The sequence below is a fragment of the Opisthocomus hoazin genome, chromosome 1 (genome assembly GCF_030867145.1).
Source record: "Opisthocomus hoazin isolate bOpiHoa1 chromosome 1, bOpiHoa1.hap1, whole genome shotgun sequence".
In the NCBI taxonomy this organism is placed as follows: Eukaryota; Metazoa; Chordata; class Aves; order Opisthocomiformes; family Opisthocomidae; genus Opisthocomus; species Opisthocomus hoazin.
In genome coordinates, this window is record NC_134414.1 from 69,347,705 (window position 1) to 69,369,311 (window position 21,607).

Below are 21,607 nucleotides of genomic sequence, written 5' to 3' on the forward strand. Positions count from 1 at the left end.
AGCATTACATAATTGTCAAATGACCCAATGGAAAATGTAATTAATGCACTGATTAGTATTACTAATCTTAATTATATATTTAGAGCTTTATTAAATATACAAGGATAAAATTTCCCCAAATATCTAAGGGGATTAGGATGTAGATCCAATAAAAAATTTAAAAAAAGCTTTAGATAGAAACATGATCCCAAGGTAAATAAAACCAAACTGTATTCTAAGAAGTTGCCATTAAGTATCTGCCTAACCCTGGAGGTACTACAACCTATAATTTTCTTCCTTTTTACCTTAAAAAATCCCTTTGGGTTCTACTACCATGCAAGCTGGAGTGGTTTATATCTAAAGCCTGCAAATTAACTAGTTATTAGTCTTCCATCCCCATAAAACTGAAAAAAAAAACCAAAACAAAAAAAGCCAAAAAATAAGCCTGGGCTCAGTGACTGCTTTTTTGTTTTAGTGCTGCCTGGGATGGGCTCAATGTCTTCATTTTCGATGTACCCTCAGGAATTCTGGCTAGAGCCTTCTGTTTTGCTCACTTCTCAAAGCACCCACCACATGTGTTAGAGTTTATCTGCAGTCAGATGACAGATGGAGTGACACGGCGACTGTCTGTTCTTGAAATGACAACATCAGGCCAACTAATCCAAAATCCTTATGTACCTAGTTGTTAGAAAGCTAAATGGGATTTTTACATAACCTATAGACTGAACTTGCCTCCAAAGGATGTGTAAACGGCTGGAACTTGTGTGAAGTTTGAACTCAAATTGTTTCTTGAGAGTTTTGTCATGGTCAGTGTGGACAGTTTCCCATTGACAAGGAGATCTGTGCTGGAGCAACTTGCTTATCCTACAGGGAAAGTGATGCTTAGGTCACTGTCTTCTGCTCTACACTACACATTTGATTCAGTCTTGCATTGTGGGAATGTTTTGGAATCAGTGTGATGAAATTTCTGTATACTTGCTGAGACACGCAATGTTCAACAACCAGTTCTGCTAGTTAGTATTGTTGCACTAAGAAAGGAACAAAAGACACTACCTGGTGCCAGCCTTTACTGTTGAGTGGAAAAAAACCACATAGCTTCATTTCTACTGCTGTAAAAGTTTTAAAAGATGCATTGGTGATTACTAATGATGTCACAATATTTTATTATAGGTTACTTATGAAATTGCTGGTGCGATAGAAAAAAATAAAGATTCCCTTTCACAAAATCTCGTATTTGTAATGAAAAGTAAGTAAATGGTTTTGTGGTTGCTGTTGTTGTTAGAAATCAAGACATTATCACTTGACTTAAATTTTCATTTTAGTTTTAAGAGAAATTTATATATATTTTATTTCCAGTAAAAAAAATCACCCTCATCTTTTTGAAGTATGTACACATTGTTTGAAATTTGCTTTAACTTAGAAAGGTTTTAGAATTCATTAACATAAAGCATATTGGTAATGTGATGTAAAGAACAAGAAGGTATAGTGTGATAGATGACTATGACTTGAAGAAATCATTGAGTATTAAATAAAACAAAAATAAACCGCAGAAAAAAGGGAAAGGAAATAAGGCTCCCAAAATCATAGACATTGCAGTAGGATGAGCTTCACTGCTTGACTACCTTTCTAAAAACAGGAACTTGTGAGTTTTCTTATTTTTTTCAGTGAATAGATACAAATGTCCACTGAAATACAAAACTAAATATGTTTCCATGTGCATATTATATAATTATCCCTAATAATAATGCATCCCAGTTTATTAATTAATCGTTCATAATTAAATTGTTAAAAAGCTCTATCATTTCTTTCCATAGAAATAGAGGTCTTTTGGAGGTCATATTTGTCTTCCAAATCAGCCCCACTGTTACAATGTATTGATTTTTAGCAATTTTAATGTGAAATTGTCTAAATTCTCTAGTAAAATAATTGATGCATTTTAAAGGCAAACAGTGTACATTAAGCGTGAAGAAAGACATGGAAGAATTGATCTTCAACATAATCCTATTGATTATAGTTTTAGAGACATTCCAGTTCTCATTACTTGGAATTTACATGGTAACCAGCCAAAAACTGTGGGAAGGTATGGCAATTTCCAGTACGCTGTACAAGAGCGAGCATTCTTCCATTCTTTCGCATAGTCTGCATTTGCAGTTTCAGTGATATTTTGTGCAAACAACTATGCAGCTGTTAAAGGGGAGGAACATAGGATTGGGTTAGATGTAAAATGTTTGATATCATAGAATCACAGAATGGTTTGGACTGGAAGATCATCTAGTTCCAACCCCTGTGCCATGGGCAGGGACATCTTCCACTAGACCAGGCTGCTCAGAGCTCCATCCAGCCTGGCCTTGAACACTGCCAGGCAGGGGGCAGCCACAGCTTCTCTGGGCAACCTGTGCCAGTGTTTCACCACCCTCCCTGCAAAGAATTGTTTCCTTATATGTAATCCAAATTTACCCTTTTTAAGTTTAAAACCATTACCCTTTGTCCTGTAAAAAGTCACTCTCCAGCTTTCTTGTAGGCCCTTATTAAATACTGAAAAGCCGCAATAAGGTCTCCCTGGAGCCTTCTCTTCTCCAAGCTGAACAGCCCCCTTTCCTCACAGGAGAGGTCCTCCAGCCCTCTGATGGTTTTTGTGGCCTCCTCTGGACCCACTCCAATAGATCCATGTCTTTCCTGTGCTGAGGGCTCCAGAGCTGGACGCACTACTCCAGGTGGGGTCTCACCAGAGTGGAGCAGAGGGGCAGAATCACCTCCCTCGCCCTGCTGTCCATGCTTCTTTTGATGCAGCCCAGGATATGGTTGGCCTTCTGGGCTGCGAGCGCGCATTGGTGGCTCATGTCCAGCTTTTCATCCCCCAGCACCCCAAGTCCTTCTCGGCAGGGCTGCTCTCAATCCATTCTCTCCCCAGCCTGTGTTTGTGCTTGGGATTGCCCCAAACCTGGTGCAGGACGTTGCACTTGGCCTTGTTGAATTTCATGAGGGTCACACGCAACCATCTCTCCAGCATGTCAAGGTCCCTCTGAATGGCATCCCTTCCCTCCAGCATGTCAGCCACATCACAGCTTGGTGTTGTCGGCAGACTTGCTGAGGGTGCACTCAATCCCACTGTCCACATCGCCGACAGAGATGCTGAGAGTGAGTGTATATATAGTTAAGAAGTCATAATAAAACAGTTCTATTTAATGGAAAAATTCAGAAGGCAGCGTATTTACAAGTATGTAAGTCATTTAAGGGTTATGTTCCTTCTTTTTTAAGTGACTTAGGCTTATAACCTATTGAGTGTCAGTGACATATTTCCTTTACGGTCAGTTTCATACATTATGTGGATGTATACCTCAAGTGCATGCTTCCTTTGAATCTCATTGAATTTAGTCTCCTTGATGAAAACTTTTAAATACATTAACAACATTAAAGTAATTTGCATGTGTGTGTAAGAATGTTGAGCGTACCTGTCCAACAAATAAATCAAGAGACACTATTGACATAGGTTTTACCTCTTTTAATTTGAAGAACATGATTTTAATGTCTTTCCTAATGCTACTTATTACATTTATTATATTTTAAAAATATGGAGGTTTACTATGTCTGCTGATTGTGCTGAATTTGTTTCAAGTATCTGCTTTACTATCCTCATAATTTTATTATTCCTGTTAAGTAAGGAATAGTAATCTTGACAGAAAAAGGGAAACACATCTATTGCATCTGAGCATCTACCGAATATATCTTTACACAGCTAATAAAGAGCCAGCTGGGGATTTTCACCTGCTATGCTAAACCTAATGACATTATTTATGATGCTTATACCATTCATCTTTCTGGGTTTTTGTTTGTTTTATTTACATGGTGGGTGTGATCATAATGCCAGTTTGTTAGTTCTTAAAAAAAAATCATAAAAATTGAGGATGATTAAGGATGTATCACATAATAGGTTTCTAATACTTATAGGTGCTGTGGCAGTACAAACAGCATGCAATTACCATGTTCATCCTAAAGACCATGACCATAACCTCATAAAGGATAACTTCATTGAAATTAGTATAAAGTATTGTATCTGTCTTAAAATTCAGATTTTTATTTTTAAAAACACCTCTTGGGATTGTATTTGTTTTGTACTAATTATCACCACTGCATCAAACATATGTATGGCATTGTCTTTTTTCTTAAATATTTGTAGGTGTGATCTTGAAGTAGAGAAATGTGAACACAGCTTGCTACAGTTCTGTCCTTCACCTTCCCTTTTTTTTTCTCATCTCTTCCCATATTGTATTTTATATAATTCTTTTTCTTTAGTGGAGTGAGTGTCTGTAGTTTATTTCTGCCAGGTACCTTGATCATTTCTAAATACTACACGTTAGATAAATGTTGTGCAGAATGCATTCCTGCTATTGCTTTAATAGATGGATAAATTGGGAGTCTGTAATGGAATGAAATTCAGAGGAGATTATCACATAAGTAATTATATTTTGACAGATCATAGTCTGACAGTTTTGTTTCCTGCCCTATTTTGTTCAGTGCAGGACCTGAGTATGTTTAAAAGTAGTGTTACTGATGGCTGACATCCCTAGATATTAAATGCTCTTTGATAACTAACATAATAGAATAGCTTACTGGTTTGTCCACTTGTTTTAAGTTTACTTATTTAATTGTCTCCTACTGTATGTCTTTTTGCTTCCAGATACAATATATGTAATTTTCTAACCTGTATTTTATTTTCATACATTAACTTCTTTTTTTCCCCAGCCAGTGAAAATGTAGTCATCAACCAATTGTTCCAGTCCAAGTTGACACAAACTGGATCACTTGTTCCTCCGTATCATTCCCTTAAGATCAAAGGGTGTAAAGCAGCTTTGCTGAGTAAAAAACCGTCAGTAGCCTGTGCAAGTGGAGAAGCAAAGAAATACATAGAGCTCAGCAAGGTGAGAATTTAGGACCCTTTCTGCTCTTTGCTCCTGGAAGATTTTTGTTAGTTACTTTGTCATTTCTGAAAGCTCCTTGTTCTCTGCTTCATTTTCTGTAGACATTAAACTATAAAAACAATCTAGTGCTTAATATCAACAGTAACGGAAAAGTGAGAACTAGCAGGTTATAATTTACTAACACTAATAATGCTGGTTCAAGAACCTTTTTCTTGGACTCTCTGAGCAGGAGGTTGGGCCAGATGAGGAGGTGCCTTCAAGCCTGAATCATTCCATGGTTTTTTTTGGTCCAGGGCTCAGCAGTGGCTGAAATATTACTGATTTTTGGCAGTATAGGAACACTTCTTTGTTTTGTCTCCTTGGCTGACTTTATGACAAATAGTTAAGTAAATTAAGACACAGGAAGTGTGAAAAAAACCCCTCAGTATAGTTATTGTGTTAACCTGAGATTTCTGGTTTGCAAAAGAGAGTTTGTGTGATTTTGTATGAAGATCAACTCTATACATTTTTGAAAACATTGTTATTTTAAAAGCTCACTTGCATATAAATTTTCCCAGTCAATTTCAAATCAATAGTACTTTCCCCATATCTGAGCTTGTCTCTTTTTCTGCTGGCTAACTCAGCCAAAAAAGTTTAAAAAAAAATAATTCACAAGTTGGAAACTTGGGAGGCTATCAGAAGATTAATTGTTTATGTCACATGGGCCATCTCTCTTTTGACGGGAAATAGCATGATTTGCTGAGTCTGTTCTTGACAGAGCTTTGGAATTCCTCCTTCTAGAAAAGAAGCAAGCAGTTCTCACACTACATCAGCTGCCTCACCAGGCTTCTTGAAACTTACAGTTCTATTTTTGGCTTACAGCTGCATAAAATTGATTCTGTCATGGGATTAAGGAGCTTGCTCTCATGTGTCATTGTGGAAGGCTTCATGCAAGTACATCTATAGAATAGCAATGGGAGTTTCCTTATAGTCCCCCTGCTGATAGTAGCATAATTCCTGTCTACTGTTCTTGTCAGTAATCTCAGTGGAAAAACTGAAGTTGAAGTGAATGGTATTGGTTTAAGGCTATATTTAGCAAACAGCTGAGGCATCACAAGGTGCCTTTAGGTGCCTTTCCATTATAGTAACAGCTTCCTAGAGGAAGCCTCCTAAGGCTGTGAAAAAGATCCTAGTCCCATACATGGAAGTAAGTATGAAAAGCATGTCGAAGTTAGAAGCCTAATCAAGCCAAGGGGAAACACCACACAGCTGGGATCTCTAAAACTACGAGGTTTTTGAACAGTCCAGAATAGCTTTTAACCTGGAGTTATACTCTTGAGAGATCAAAGACATATTTGAATTCCTTTGGGAAATGTGCTAAATTAAGACAGAAATCCCAGATCCAGTGAGAATGCTCTAAACTTCTAGGTATTAGATGGAAGGTGGGAAGAACTTCATCCTTCATCTGCCCACAGAGACAAGGATGGCTTGGCTTCTCAAAGGTAGGCTTTGAGAAGAGCTGCGCAGGTGGGACAGAACACCACTTAGTTTTGTAGACGCTAAGGTGGTCTAGTTGGAGCAAGGTGCTGTGCTGCCCTGCAGAACGGAAGCAGAAGTTTGGGTATATAAGTTGTTCCAGGGGCAAAAGAGAGACACGTGTTATTTTGGAATAGGCACCTGATGCAGGAGCTGGAAATAGGTAAGTGCTTAAATTCTTTTGTGGATCAAGCCTACATCTATAACTGTGCCGTCCCAAACAATTTCTTCCCTTTTCCGGTGTAGCCTTGGAAATTCACTGTGATGGGCTGGAATAATGTTGGGTTTGTTGTTTTGTTATTGCTGTTGTAGTTGGAAATGCGATGTAGGGACATTTTCTTGTCAACTCAGAATTAAAATGACTGTATGTTGGAAAATCATAATCACTGCATTTTTACTGGAGTTAATCCTGAGGCTAAAGGCAAAAAGAGAGAAAAAAAGCAAGGGTGCAGTGAGGAGAAAGAGGGACATAAAGGCAAGAATTATCAGCCAGAGACTGGCATTCCTTTTATGTCTGAAATTTGAGTTGTAATATACATCATAATGTAGGCAGTGAGAAACGCAAAATGGAAGGTATTCATGTTGCTGTGTATGGGTAGTCATCTAGACTCCACCGTATCCAGGGAAGAGAAGTAGACACTTTCAGAGGCCAGATAGAAGTTTGTTGTGATTCCCCTCCACTTTCAGTTTGTCGTCTGCAGTCCTAGCTACCTGCTGGGTTATATAATTATAGATTTCTCTGTGTGTGGCCATGTGTCTACCTATTTACCTTTCCAGAAATGGCTCTTCCCTTGATTATGAGCATGCTGTCACAGGTAAAGATGGTCTACCTCTTTGAAATCACCACTCCACTTGCAGTAAGGTCCAAGAGAACAGTGTATCCATCCTGAGATACACATGAGCAGATCTAGTAGCTGGCCAGAATTTTGGAGTGCATAAGGAGCTATAGGAATTTGGGGATGCCAGCTCAAGTCTCTGTGACTTATGAAGACTGTGTCACATTTTCAAATAAAATAGAACATACCTTCATTGACACTGTCACAACTCTCTTTTACTCACATCAGCTCTTGCTCCTTTGTTTTTCTGTAATCTTTTCCTAGTGCATACTTTGGCCATGTTGCCTTCCCTCGCTTCCTTTGGAAGAATCAGTGGGTTTCAGAGTTCATACAACAAAGTTCTAGTCACATGAAAGCACATCACTAACAGAAGACTTTTCTTTCCATTAACTTTATGTTGTTTCTCTTTATGAAAACTGCTTCATTGTCTGTTAGTTGAAGAACTCATCTATTACAAAGCTTTTGGTATGTCTTCTGGTTAAAGCTTTTAAATGCTCTGCTGGTAAAGAGATTTTTTAGGAGGAGGTTTTAACTTCTTAACCGAGAATACAAAGTTAAGTATATGTATTTTTTTCTGTAGATTAGAGGTACAAGACTCTCCAATATAAAGCTGTATATTAGAGGGTAATAAAGAAGTACAACTTCAGTGACATAGTCTTGTTCCTTCACATATAGATGAAGATGTCCAAGTTTGCAGAGGTCTGATTAAATTTGGTTTTTATCTTTGCCTTGTTTCCTTTCTTTTCTCTCCCTCATTCTGAACCAAACACTTCTTTCCCATGGGAAGAAGTATGCAACACAGGACAGCAGGCAGGAACTTTAGCATCCAAAGCGTTGTTCATGGCTCTTCCACTAACTCACGAAATGGTCTTGAACTAGTGACTTACTCTGTTGGGAGGAAAGGGGTGAGTGCATTATCTGTCAAGTGGAGAAAGCTCTATTTTAGTTATATTCCTCAATTAATTTGTACACTTTAACTGAGAAGTGTCATTGGCATGCTAGTGGGTTTGTTTTATGAGAGACCTGGAGCAAGCAGATGTCTTTTACTTTTCTGTTTTGAAGCTGGGGATGAATTTGCCTTCAAAATCTTAGTGCATTGCATTATTTTAAGTGAGATTTGAAATAAAAAAGAGCTCCAAAGTTTAGCATAGTGAGTAGAGAGTTGCTTGCAGTGCAATATTTTTGATGGAGTTTGGCTAGAATGGGCCAAGATGAGGAAATACACAGTTTTTTGATGCAACTAGAAAAAGACGGAAGTAGGCCAGAACATGCTAACTTGATAGAAATGGAGTTTATGGGGTAAGTGGACTGGAGAAAGGCAATGAAAAACAGTGAGAGGCAGAAAGGCTGTCATTGATACAGAGGTTTGAATTCAAGAATTTGGCCAAATCCTAGAATGCAATAATTTTGCCAGCCTTCCTGTAGAAAGTTTAACAAAAGCCCCTAATTTCTGAGACCACTTTTAGGAAGATAATTGCCACTTTACTGTCAAAGATAAGTCATAGAACAGCAGAGAATAGATTTCTTCCCCATTCCCAACTCTAACGTGTAAGACAATGTTGGTTCTAATGAGATATGAAATTATTGATAATTTATGTCTGTGATGGTTGAAAATGGGTTAAAAAAGGAAAGAAAAAAAGCTTGATTGAATTCACTTTTGCAGGAAGCAAGGAGTTTTTTTATTATTAATATTATTGTTTTGCCTTCAAGGTTTTTTAATTATCTGTGCTTACATGTACTCACTTAAACATCTGCCAAAGGCATAAGGAACCTTTTCAAAGAGTTATAGAATTATGCTAGTTATAGGCAGACTGTATGGGATACTAATTGTGCAAGTCCTGCTTCTGCAATAGAGTTGCAACTTAAATTGCTGTGCCCAGTTATTTGGAAAAGGTATTTTATCCTTCCAATGGTATACAGTTGCTTATGAAATCAAAACTTTCTTTCCAGTCATGGCTCTACAGGTACTTGAGGGTATTTATCCACTTTCCCAATTTTTTCAGAAACTCAAATCATTGTCTATGACATACTGTTTGTATAAATGTTTGTTAGTAGATTGCGTAACAATGAAAATGAAGGTTTACTGGCCATCTTGAGATGAAGGTATTGTGTGTGTGCTTTTCTCCCTCACAGCTGTTGAAAAAGAAAGGAACATCCTCTTTTCTTCAAAGACTGGAACGAGGGGGCCCAACCACTGTGGCAATACAACTCAGGGTCAGTGAACATCTTCTGAACAGAAATTTACAAAAAAAAAAAAATTAAAGGCAGGGTTGGTCTCTACAGATTGCAATGGAAGAAAGAAAAATCATATGCTTGAGAAAGCCACTTGCATGGCCAGGTCAAACCTTTTGAGAAAATGATGTTAAAAAGTTATGAAGAGTGTACATGTAGAGCAATTGCCTTTGCTACACAATAGTGATTGCTAACTGATTTTTTCCCCCACAGAAATCACTCACGGATATTATTGGGAAGCTGCAGAACTGCACGCCACATTCAGTTCATTGTATAAAGCCTAATAACTCCAAGCTGCCAGATACTTTTGACAATTTTTATGTGTCTGCTCAACTGCAGTACATCGGTGTCCTAGATATGGTCAAAATCATACGACATGGATTTCCAATACGTCTCTCTTTCACAGACTTCTTGTCAAGGTAAACTCTTCTAAGTTTCATAAAAACTTTTTGTTACCTGCAGTATAAAGCCTTCTGTCACCTTCTGGTGTTGCAATGTTCTTTTGCTGATGAGCCATTCAGACTTTCTTCAGAGCAAGATCATGTCTGCCAGCAAGGGGAGTAGACTTGTTATATTTTAATAGAAAGAGTCATGAACTTTGTGGAAATGTATTTATAAAGATCATCAGCAAAAGTTATTCAATTTAAAAAATACAACTTCATAAAGTATTTATATTTTTATAATTTATGCTATTTATACGGTTTATAAAATACAAAACATTGCATGTTTTCTCCAAGTAATTAAAATGTAGAAGGAGAAATAATCTAATTTTTCAAGTTTGTCAGTGGAGGTGTTATGGGTTCAGTATTTGTATTTCATATGCTAGAATTTGTTTCTGCATGGCGATGAGTTATTAATGTTCATGCCATAACTCCATTTTTATCATTGTTACAAATGAGTGAAATTATTAATTAATGTGAAAAGAAAAAAAGATATATGTCACTGCTTCTAGCTGAAGGCAAACTCTTTTCCCCCGTCCCCAACTGAGTTTTGGGGTTTTGGCTCACTTACATTCTCAAATGCTTCAGCAAAGAAAGAGCACCTCTTGTCCAAGACATGTTTGGTTAGCAGCGTCATGCACTCAACACATGTTCCTCCTCTCTGAATGTTCTACTCCTTGACTGATACATCGAGCAGTCATGATCTGGCCTATGTATTATTTTACTTCTGAAAAATAGCACAGGAATATCAGCTACTTACACACTAAACTTTCAGATGCCTTCTTGGAAAAATTTGTGGATATTAAATTACTGCTTGGACAGGATCATATCCTCTCTGGAAATTCAGTAAATATTAAAAAAGTGCAGGAGTATAGGAGTTTATAATCCCACGTGTTTCAAAAGTAAGCCATCTCTGTCCTATCACAATATTCGTTCTGCAACATGAATCCAGAACTGCAGGCTGGTTGAGGACAAGATGCAAATAATGGGACATTCAGAAAAGCAGGCTGCTTTCATATTCAGAAGTGGTAGGGGCAATCTCTGTATAGCTGTTTTTATATTACTTAATTGAACAATTCAAGGGACTATTACCTGGGCTCAAAACCACAATCTTTTCTACTGTTAAACCCTTACAATGGTTCCTGGCAGGGATTTGGTCCTTGCCACCTAGTTTTTCTTACTGCGATTCCCAGACACAGGTTAGGGGTTAGGACAGGCTTGGGACCATTCCTGGTGGGCAGTGTGGAGGCAGCTGCTCTCTTTTGGAGGATAAAAAAAGAGTTACCATATGTACAAAGGTCAAGTGCCAGAGAAAGGTCCTGTGTGTATTCACTGTAACAGTATAGGCATCAGTCCAGTATGTTGTCTTTTTTGGAGAAACTTTTTTTAAAAATGTCTCTGACAGAAAGTTTGAAGATTCAAATATAATTTCAATCATTTTTCCTCCACTCCTTGAAGTATAGCCAAAAGACAATTTTTTACCTAAAAGTCTAGAGGACATCTGGTGTCTCACAATAAATATTTATTTGCAGTGTTGATTGTAAAACAAGAATAGCAATAAAACCCAACAGTAAGATGCCAGCACCACTTATGCTGTTGTTTTAAAGTGGTCTAGTTTTGTTACTATCCATCTTTATCCCTTTTCCTCCACAATAAATTATCTTTATTGGTTCTTTGCAGCTGAGCCCGTCTTGTTTGCACCAAGTCCTAATAAATGTATTATTATACATAAATTGAATTAAACAGTGGGGGGGGTTAGCATGGTGTCACTGAAAATGAACTCCATTTTATAATATTCCCTGTGAATATATGTTGAACCTACTCAGAAGTTAGCAATAATCACACTGCATCCATCTCGACACTACTGATTTTTAGATTTGTGTACAAATAGGAACACAGAGCTCTTGTCCCAGCCGTACTGCAAGAAACCATCAGAATTGTAAGGCTTTTTACAGTAGCCATTCCTGTCACACAGGCCAAATCTTACCTTACTTTGAAGAGCAGAACCTGTGAATTCCTCACTTCACTTTACTCAGTGTGACCTTCATAGTCACATTCAGTGTATTTGGATAATGCTTTTCATATCAAATAGTGCAAGCATGTGACTGTTTGTTCTGTTATTGGCTGAAAAGCACAAAAATTTTTAAGCAGAAAAGGTAGTATAAGATTGCAGTTCAAAAGTACGATCAGTTCTTAATGCTGTATTTTTGAGCCCATAGACTACAGATAAGAAAGAGTGAAGAATTATTGAATTCAGAGATTATGAACTAACTTTTCAAATTGTCTTCTAAAAAACTGTCACTTGTAGTACATCTCTATTGCCTCAGTGACTGGACAGGATAGTTTTGGAAACCAGATAATTAGTTTTGACAATGTCTGGTAAATTCTTGTAAATTTGGACTCTGGTCTTGTCCTGCTATTCACTGAATGAAGTGAGAAATTATTTTTGTCAGATTTCTGTACATGCTTATAGACTTGAAGTTGATAGACTTTCTCACCTTTCAATGCTTTGTTTCCTTTGGTGTCAAACTGGTATTTCTAGTGTTCTAATACTTGGGAAAGTAGTATCTTCTCTATCCCTGCAATTGTTTTTCCTCCACTGTGACTCTTCTACTTCTCACGTGGTTCAGAATGGTCTGTGATTTCCAGCCGCTAGGTGGGCAGCAGTGGTTGCACTGGTGCGCTTTCGGGCAGACTTTGAACGCAGACACTGAGCTACTGAGTGCGATGGCTTTCCAAGAGCTGCTTCTTGCAGAACAGTCAGGACGCAGCACAGGAGTCTAAACCTCTCTCTCTGAGGTACTGGTCATTATTCTTCAAGTGGCAAAAGAGGGAAAAAATGACATCAACTTTTTATTTAGGGTTCCTAATCCCAAACCAGTACAAATAACATACAAACAAGTAAAATATAAAATATCAGTTATGAAAAGTAGTGATCATGACAGGCCATAAAGATACTGGTGTTTGTGTGAACAGACTCCATTCTAAGCTATCCTGGCACCAAGAAGAGAAGAAAAAAAACAAACAGAAAAGCTATTACGCTAGGCAGAGATGGATAGTTAGAGGCTTAGTTAAAACCTCATAATTAAAGAAGCATCATGAGCAGGAGTAGGATCTGAAAGATAATGAAGGCTTGCTGATTACATTCAAGTACAGAAATACATACCAGTGGATAGGGCCTCCACTTTCTGTGGTATTTTCACATTCGGAAGGAGCCATCATACTCAGAAGCCCAGGGATAAAATACAGTTTCTATCACAGTGAATGAGGATGATTTCTTTTATCTTCATTTTTGTTTTTGGTTTTTTTTTTTTTTTTTTAGTAGGGAGCAAGAGCATTTGTTTAATATTATACTGGGTTGGGCAGAAAAATTATAAAACACAGGGCAAGATGAAGGAATTGTTCTTTATTCACTGTGGGAAGCTGTAAACAAGTGAATGCTCTTATCGAGTGCTGTTACTGGACTGAAAAAGTCTAGCCTCCCCATGGCTTGCCCCAGGGGGGGGCAGAGAAATTAATCCCCATTATTTGGGAGAAAGACCTTGACAGCTGATAACAGAAAAACACAGAGGGAGAAAGAAAAACTAAACAGTTTCCATGTCTGAACTCAATGATGGGTGCACCTGAGACTAATGAGTTTAGCCTAAACTTTATTTCTTGAATGTCTTGTAAGAAATGGAAATGCAAGTAATTGTTGCTTTATACTGTCGTGCTCTGCTGTGTCTTTATTTGTAAATACTAAATACTAGTAAGGACTCTTGATTTTCACGCAGGTTTTCTCTTTTGAAGAAGAGGGTTGCCTCACGATTTAAGTCATGCTAACTAGCAATTGACTGTGTGGCCCCAAAGGGAGAATAGGCCTACAGATGTAAACACAGGATATTCTACTATCCTGATATAGTTGATAAGTGTGACTCTACGAACTATCAATCCAAGAATGACAAGACTTAGAGGCAGCAAAATGTATCCCCAGGCGGATGCCTGTGGGAGGTTCACCCACAACTGTAAGATTTTCGCCTTCAGTTTGTGCCTTGGAGTCCTGAATGGATGTTTCAGTGAATGCAGCTGTGTGGTTCACAGCTTGGCTTAGCTCAGCTGTGAAGTGTTTTACAGTAGTGATATACGGAAATCTTATGTTTCTAGAGCTGAACGTACTGTGCAGTTCTCCCGGGCTTACCTGGCTTGAGAAGTAAAGGATATTAATGGTAGGTCTGAAAGCACTGTGCAAAATCAAAGAGAATCTGTGGCCCTGATCCCGACTTGAATTCCCAAAAAACGGTGGATTTCCACCTTCCTCCACCCTCCCTGCAGTTTTCGTGCATTTAGTTTTAGGGTCTCCCTTATCATATAGCTAATGTGGTCAGAGTTAAAAAAAAAATAATTAATGAAAAAATTAAAAATCTTTTCTTTGCTGGCTAATAAAAAGACAGAATGTTTGAATTAGGGGCCTTTGTGGTGAAGGGATAGAATGTCGGTAAACCAGTAATGTAGACAATAGCATTGCTTCCTTAATTGGATGAATTTGAATAAATTTATATTAATATCTAATTAGGGATTAATATGAATGGTTTCCAGCATATATTCATGAGTCACATTTGAACTCTTGCGATGGCTAAAGAAAGGCAGTAGCTAAGGAAAGGTCATATTTTTCAAGAGCATTTCTTCCTGGGCTACAAAGCTTAATCATTATTTCTGTTGCTGCCCTTTTGGATTTACTGGTTCTGCTTCTGTATAATCAAAGTAAAAGTTGACAGCTGCTAGGTGAAGCCCTCAATCACTGAAGTTCGTTGATCAGAAGAGAAATCTTGTGGAAATTCTGGTTCTTAAGTGGAAGCTGTGACAGTTACTGTCAATGAATATATAATAAAAATGGGAATTAATAAGGTCAGATGCTATTAAATGCTGTAAAAACAGGCAGCGCCAATATAATTATGAAATATGTGATTTCAGCGGATTTGCCAGCTCCAGCTGCAGTGTTTCTGCTGAATTTGCCTGCAGTGTTGGCTCAATTTCTAAAGCTCTTTGAGTAGAGAGGCAGAAATCAGTTTTTACCTGATCTTTAAAATAGAAAGCCTTGTGTAACATGCATTTTAGACTCCTGGAAAAGTTTGCCTATATATTTTGCATTAGTATCTTCAGAATCGTTCTCAGTGGGATAGATTTTAAAATTCTAGCTTTACTTTTATGTCAAGGCAATGGCACAAACAATCTTGTGAAGAGTTCAAAGTTTCCAATTTGCAGCCCAAATTGTACACATAAGTAAAGTATCCTCAAATATCCTTTTCCTGGAAGAAAGAAAAGAGTAGAATAACCATGGAAATAGGAAGTGTCTGCAGACAGTTGTTTCTTCCCAGCTTTTAGCATTTTGATATCTTATTTAAAATGAGGATAATTCCACCCAAGAGATACAAAAAGCACTTTAGCAGAAACATAGTAATTTGTTATGTTTTTGCTATTTGGGGCAATGGCAAGAAAGTAAGTATCGGTGTATGGTCTATTACCAGTGTAGAGCAATAGGTCTCAGAAACTCTCTGGGGCACAGACAGAGCCTGGTTGTACAAGCTTAATATCTAGAACCTAATCTCTTTGCATCAATTAATAAAATGGATCCTGGCTGACTTTCGTGTCATTCACCTCACTTGGTGCTCAAGGAAGACACGTAAAAGCCATTTGGAATATAAATTTTTAAAAATAATGATAGTGATCGAGAATCCATCCAGAGTAATGAGGTGAGCTTATATTTCTTGTTCAGTGAAGTACAAGAATACAGCTGTTCAGGAATGTTCGGGTAAAAATGAGGCAGTAAGATGCTCTGTTTTGCTCATTCTGAACAATTTTATTTTGGTACCGTCCTACCCTACCAACAGTCCGCTACTGTTAGTGTTCTGTGCATTGGATTATAAATTAAAATTAATTTTTTCTCTCTCTTTCTTCTTTAATGTGGTTCACCAGGTTGCTGAACGATACCCCATGGTTTGCTCTGCCTGCATTTTAGTTCCCTTGGTCAAGGAAAAATTTATAAACTACTGCCTTAGAGACTGAGGTTCACATCACACACATTTCTTGCATCTGGGACACTGCTTAGTGATGGAGACGGCAAGGTCCAGTTGCACAGGTCCTGGAATAAGACATCTGTGTTAGCCTCCCCTGGCAGTTTGCATCAATTTACTCGTTAGTTTTACTATGCATGTGCAAACGTGCAGCTTAGTTTAGAAGTAGTTGTTTGCGCTAACTGGTAAGACAGTGTCTGGTGCAGGTTTGGAGGTACAGTATTAGAACACCTTCTTCCTCTTCTTCCCCTCTTCTCCTTCCTCTGCCTCCTTCTTCTTTGCCAAGGCTAACTTTATTCTCCTCTATGGACAGAATATTTTAAAATATCTGAAGTACAACATGCAAGCTGTATGGAGTCAATTAAAAATAAAGAATCTCTAAGATTTTAATGTTTTTAACATTCTGATGATTTTTTTGTTTTAACATAACTTAAAAAGATGGCAAAACATCCATTTTAATAGGAAATATTACGAAGGAAGATATGGAACACAATGATAATGGATTCTTATGATAATCATAGCAGTGTGGGTGAAAAAGTGTATTCGAAGCCTGTTTTAATTACAGGCTTTCCTCTGATTTCAGTGTGAAGTTCTTCTTAGATGAAATTCTTAGAAGTTGCGCTGAACTCCAGATCCTGAAATCTGAAGTTCTACTCAGGGTAACGTTCATTGATACTGAAATGCTCTAATAGTGGATTTTAGGTCAAAAATGGCTTCAGAGCACTTCATTGTTACTGTCATCCAGACAATCGACTTTGCTTGGAGGTCATTCTGAGGAGATGCATTTTTTCTCAGGAAAGTTTATGTTCATGCCAATGTCATTGCTTTGTCAAATAGCTTCTATCCTGCAACTGGCATAAAGCCATTATTAATAACTATTGTAAGCTTTTGATCAAATTTGTACTATTAGCTGATGCTGTATTGCACAGATGTGTTGTTTATGTCTGTGGATCTTGTGTGGGACTCATCATGGCATATCTGAACTCCCTTTGTCCAGAAGCTTTTTGATGGTTTTTTTTCTCTCTGTCTTTCCTTTATCTTTTTTACCTCTTGAAAGCAGGGAACTTATAATATTCTATAATATTTCAGTTGTGAATTTAAAAAGTGCGGCAAAACATTTCAGAGTCTCATGAGTGAGTTAGGCAGGGCGTTAGTGAGAATGATGCACTGGGTAGATTGCAAAGTGATAGGTCATCACACTGGCCCTTTCAGCTTTTTTGTCTGCTATACAATAATATCATCAGTCTTCTCATAGAGCAGGGGATTGATATGTGCCATGATACCTTAAATCCTTGCAAGGAGAGCAAGACATTATCTGACTTGTGTTAAAAAGCAATATTCCATTAAAGTAGGTGTAATGATATCAATTTATACCAAATGGCAGTCTCACCATTGTGTAGTTTGCTGCTTCAGACCTAGAGCTGGAAGTGGTATTTCTGACTGAGCATAATCATTCTTGTTTGTCTTTCTTTTAGAATGCAAGAAAAGGTGAGTAAAGGAAGTATTTTGAAGTCATTAGTTTTGAGGGCACCTTAAGCCCAAATTCGTAAACATGGTAATGACTAATTTGCTGTGAAGAATGGAGGTCATCCACAAAGTTTAAAACCGTGATTTTTAAAATGATGATGTCTTTGGCAGTTTTTGTAATCATCACGTTCTGTAAGGAGGTGTTGTGGATTAATCCTGGTGGGCAGCTCAGCCCCACACAACCACTCACTCACTCCTCCCCAGTGGGGTGTAGGAGAGAATCAGATGGACAAAAAATTGATGGGTTGAGACAAAAACAGTTTAATAAGGAAAACAAAAGCTGCATGTACAAGCAAAGAAAAATGAGGGATTCATTCTCTACTTCCCATCATCAGGCAAGTGTTTAGCCGTTTCCAGGAAAGCAGGGCTCCATCATGTGTAATGGTTACTTGGGAAGACAAATGCCGTCACTCCAAAATTCCCCTCTTACTTCTTCTTCCCCTGATTGTTTTTGGTTTGTTTTTTTTTTTTTTTTTCCTTTGCCAACTTTTCTGATAGTGGGGCCCAGTTTGGAATAATTTACAGCAATCTGAGATTTATTCTAAATTACTAATCCTTTGTGAAAACTTGCTGATGTACGGGATTATTGTTCTTTAAGGGATGACCAGAAGCCAGAGTGCACTGACATTGTCCCTGGCACTCCACATATATTAGAATTGGTGTACATCACCTGGAAGTTGCCTAGATGTAGGCACGTCTTATAGAGGCTGTAAGACATTTGACATATATTTGTACAATGTGATAGTATAATGATAGTAGCTGGCCTGTTCATATTATGAACAGATTAAATATGTTACAATAGAATATTCTGGTTTACCCCCATTAGGTGTTTCTTTGTAGCTGTTTGGCTTATTTTCTCCATTCTTCCCCTTAGGTCCTCTTTAATACTCAAAAGACAAGAAATATACTAGATAATTTTAGATACCTATGGGCACTCAACTAGTTAGCCTGGACTTCATTTATAGTGTGTAGAGAAAAATGGTCATTTTTAGGATATGAGTTAACTGACTTATTTCACGTTTCTTCATTTTTGCATGTATTTCAGTTTCAGTCTAGCTCTCATCTATGAAAAGGGACAGCACTAAAGGTTTACAACAGGCTCCAACAAAAAACAGAGAACAACAATTTAGAGTTGAAACAGAAGCAGCTCTTGAAGCTATACCATGGTGTCATCAGTTTTCTAGCCCGCAGAAAATATCAGTCGTTATGTTACATGTCACAGAGTTGGACTATGAGAATGATAAAGCAGTTTGTGTTTCTGGGGCTTACCGACAGTGCACAAATGAGTATAAGGGAAGATAAAATTTCTATTTTGACTGGAATTTTCAGTGTTAAGTCAGACATCTAGCTTTATTCTATATTTAGAAGGCAAAAATTATTATCAGCATTGTTTACTGGGCGTGTTCTGAGTTTCACAGTGCAACCCTCATTTACTAAAGCGATTATAAATGGGTGTAAACGCTTGTGTCATTCTGCTGAAGTCAGCTGAATTATTCATGTCTGTCATGTACTTTAGAGTTCTGCAGGATCGACATGAAAAGGGGTCCCTTGAGCGGAAGGATGTAATTAGGTAATAAAAATCTCAAGGTATTGTTCTCCTCCACAGCTATGGGTATGCAAGGTATTTTTCTGCCCTTTTTTCTTCTCCATTTTTTTTCCTAGCAAGGTTCATTTTCTTAGACAATGCTAAATCTATCCAACACACACAAACATATTTCTGACTGAACTCTTTCAGCAGTTCCAGTGGTCTTCTTTTAATTTAAGGAAGGATCTGTGAAATTTTAAAATGTTTATTTCATTTCCACAGTTAAGCACCACCCTTGGTACCTCTGGACTGACATTCAGTTTTCACTGGCATTTGACATTTCTCATCTTTCAGGGTTAACTAAACATTTATTAAATCACTGAATAACCCTGTTACTCTGTGATATCCTTTTAATATCTATGCGTGTTTTACATCTGTGAATTTAAAAGCTGGTGCTCTTTCTAGACGTGCAGAAATGTTCCCACAGAGTAGTAAAATACCTACCACAGTACTGGATTCCATCTAAAAGACTGGATTATAAAACCAGAGAAAACTATATTTGTGTACAAATGCAAATATTGAAAGTTCCTGACCCATATCTCACAAGCTAACTGAGTTCTCTGTGCCCATAACAAGCAGCTAATAACATTAAATGATTTCAGAACATTGATGTTTGAACGAAAATAATTATTGAGTATTTCATAATTTGCTGACATCACATAATGACAAAGATAATGGACATAGATTTATATACGGTAGTAAGAAATTCAGTTAAATGCCTGCCGTAGAAATAAACCTGTTAAAAGAAAATATTACCAACCGCTAATATCTTCACTAACCCTTGTACATTGAAACCCTTTTAAGGAAATGCCTATTAAAATAATAGACCACTTAAATGAATACAAACAGCCTATCTGTAAAATAAACATTTTAAAGAAGTAAGTATGCAACGTATTAGTTTATGCTAATGGCACTATGCAGGAACTTTGAATTATCTAATTAAAGTGCAAATTATAACATGGGTAAATTAATTTTACTGTATAGTTTTAAAATAATTCCTTTGTATTCATTGATTAATTAAATGTAACTGTGTGCTTTCAGTGCCTAGAAAATATAATTAGTTGCTCTTGACTGCTTTTTTCTCTGCTCGTAGGACTTGTATAAATGCAGTCCAGCTGCCCCACACTCAAAAGTGACTGTGACTCTCCTGCTGTTTTTTCTTTCTGTGATTCTGCAGCTGTTAAATTCTTTCCACTCAACTCAGACATTCATGGCACCGTTTTTTTCTTTATCCACGTCTTGCTATTCCTTACAACCATTTAATCTTCAGCAGAAGAAGCTGGAATGAGACCTCCTAAAGCTAGATTTCCTGGTCAGACTGAAGAATAGGAGGCAGTTAATACTGGTGACATCTGAGAGCAAACACAAAAACCTGTGTGAGCATGCACATAAAATCCGTTTACATACCTTAATCACTGGATCTTACTTTGCTTTTTTTCTTGGACCAACATAGCATTAATTTGACATCATCAGTTTCAGCAGAATTACTCCTGCTGTACTCCACAGTAAGTGTGCTATACTCCTCAGCAGAATCTGGTCAAGTATTGATATAGTACGCCAAGGGAGCAGCCTTAACCTATCTTGAAAAGTGTTGATTGTGTACATTTTGTCTAACCATTACACAAGTCAGAGCCAAAGCTCCCTGTTACCAGGACCGATACTACTCACAGGATTCAGAGGGCGCAAGGGAAGCTCCCACGGAAGAGAGCAAAGAGAGAGATGATCTTCCAGAGAAGCTATTTTGCCTGTATGGTTTAAGAAGATCCTGAAAACCTTCCCCATAATCCCAGTACACCTTGTCTGACCTAGTAGTGACCATTGCGGGAAGGATTTTAAGTATTTCTATTCCTCTTTGGCTAAGTCAAGGTTGCACAGAAGAGAAAAAACAAAAGCAAGGAATAAAGAATTATCTAGGTGGAACATCAAAATCAATCCTATTTCCCTTTAACAACAATTTTTCCACTTTACTCTGGTTTTGCTTTCTGCTTCTGTAGTATATATCTATCTCAGTATATTTCCAAGCGAGCTGGGACATGCTTTCTTGGGAAACAATGAGCCAATGAAGTAGCAACCCCTCCAGGACACCCAGTGGGAAGGTGTATAAGCCCACTTTGGTGTTTCAACTCAGTATAGCATCACGTTTCTGAAAACGCCTTGTGTATTTTTCAGAAAAAATCGTATGTCACTTTGCTTTACACAACCTGTTTGAAGTTTTTTCAGGCATTTGATTCCAGACTTCCAAACACTGAAATGGGAAGTGGGCCTAAAAATGTCCTTCTCTGAATACCATTTCAAAGTCTCGTCGTAATTTCACCCCCTTGCAATATTATGCCCACTGCTGTGCCTGCAGAGCTGTAGACCAGCAGTCATGACCTTGCCCTGTGCCACTTGAAGGATGACTTTCCATCTTGACCTACTCATAGCTGGCCTGCTGGTGAGGCCCAGCAGCAAGTTTCCCGGAGGCCAGGTGCAGGTTGCTATGACAGTTGTCAAAAATCTTGCCTTGTAGTATGATCTTAAAGGG

The 21,607-nt window shown here is 37.7% G+C and overlaps 1 protein-coding gene across 5 annotated transcripts in view; it reads left to right on the plus strand.

Annotated features, from left to right (window-relative positions):
* Window positions 1-21,607, plus strand: part of MYO16 (myosin XVI) — a 411,384-nt gene that overhangs the window by 313,516 nt on the left and 76,261 nt on the right. For all 5 annotated transcript variants that reach the window (XM_075424696.1, XM_075424706.1, XM_075424665.1 and 2 more), the window contains 4 exons: window positions 1,150-1,225; window positions 4,723-4,898; window positions 9,383-9,463; window positions 9,695-9,900. In XM_075424696.1, coding sequence (XP_075280811.1) covers window positions 1,150-1,225; window positions 4,723-4,898; window positions 9,383-9,463; window positions 9,695-9,900 — 539 coding nt within the window. The remainder of the gene's footprint in view (window positions 1-1,149; window positions 1,226-4,722; window positions 4,899-9,382; window positions 9,464-9,694; window positions 9,901-21,607) is intronic.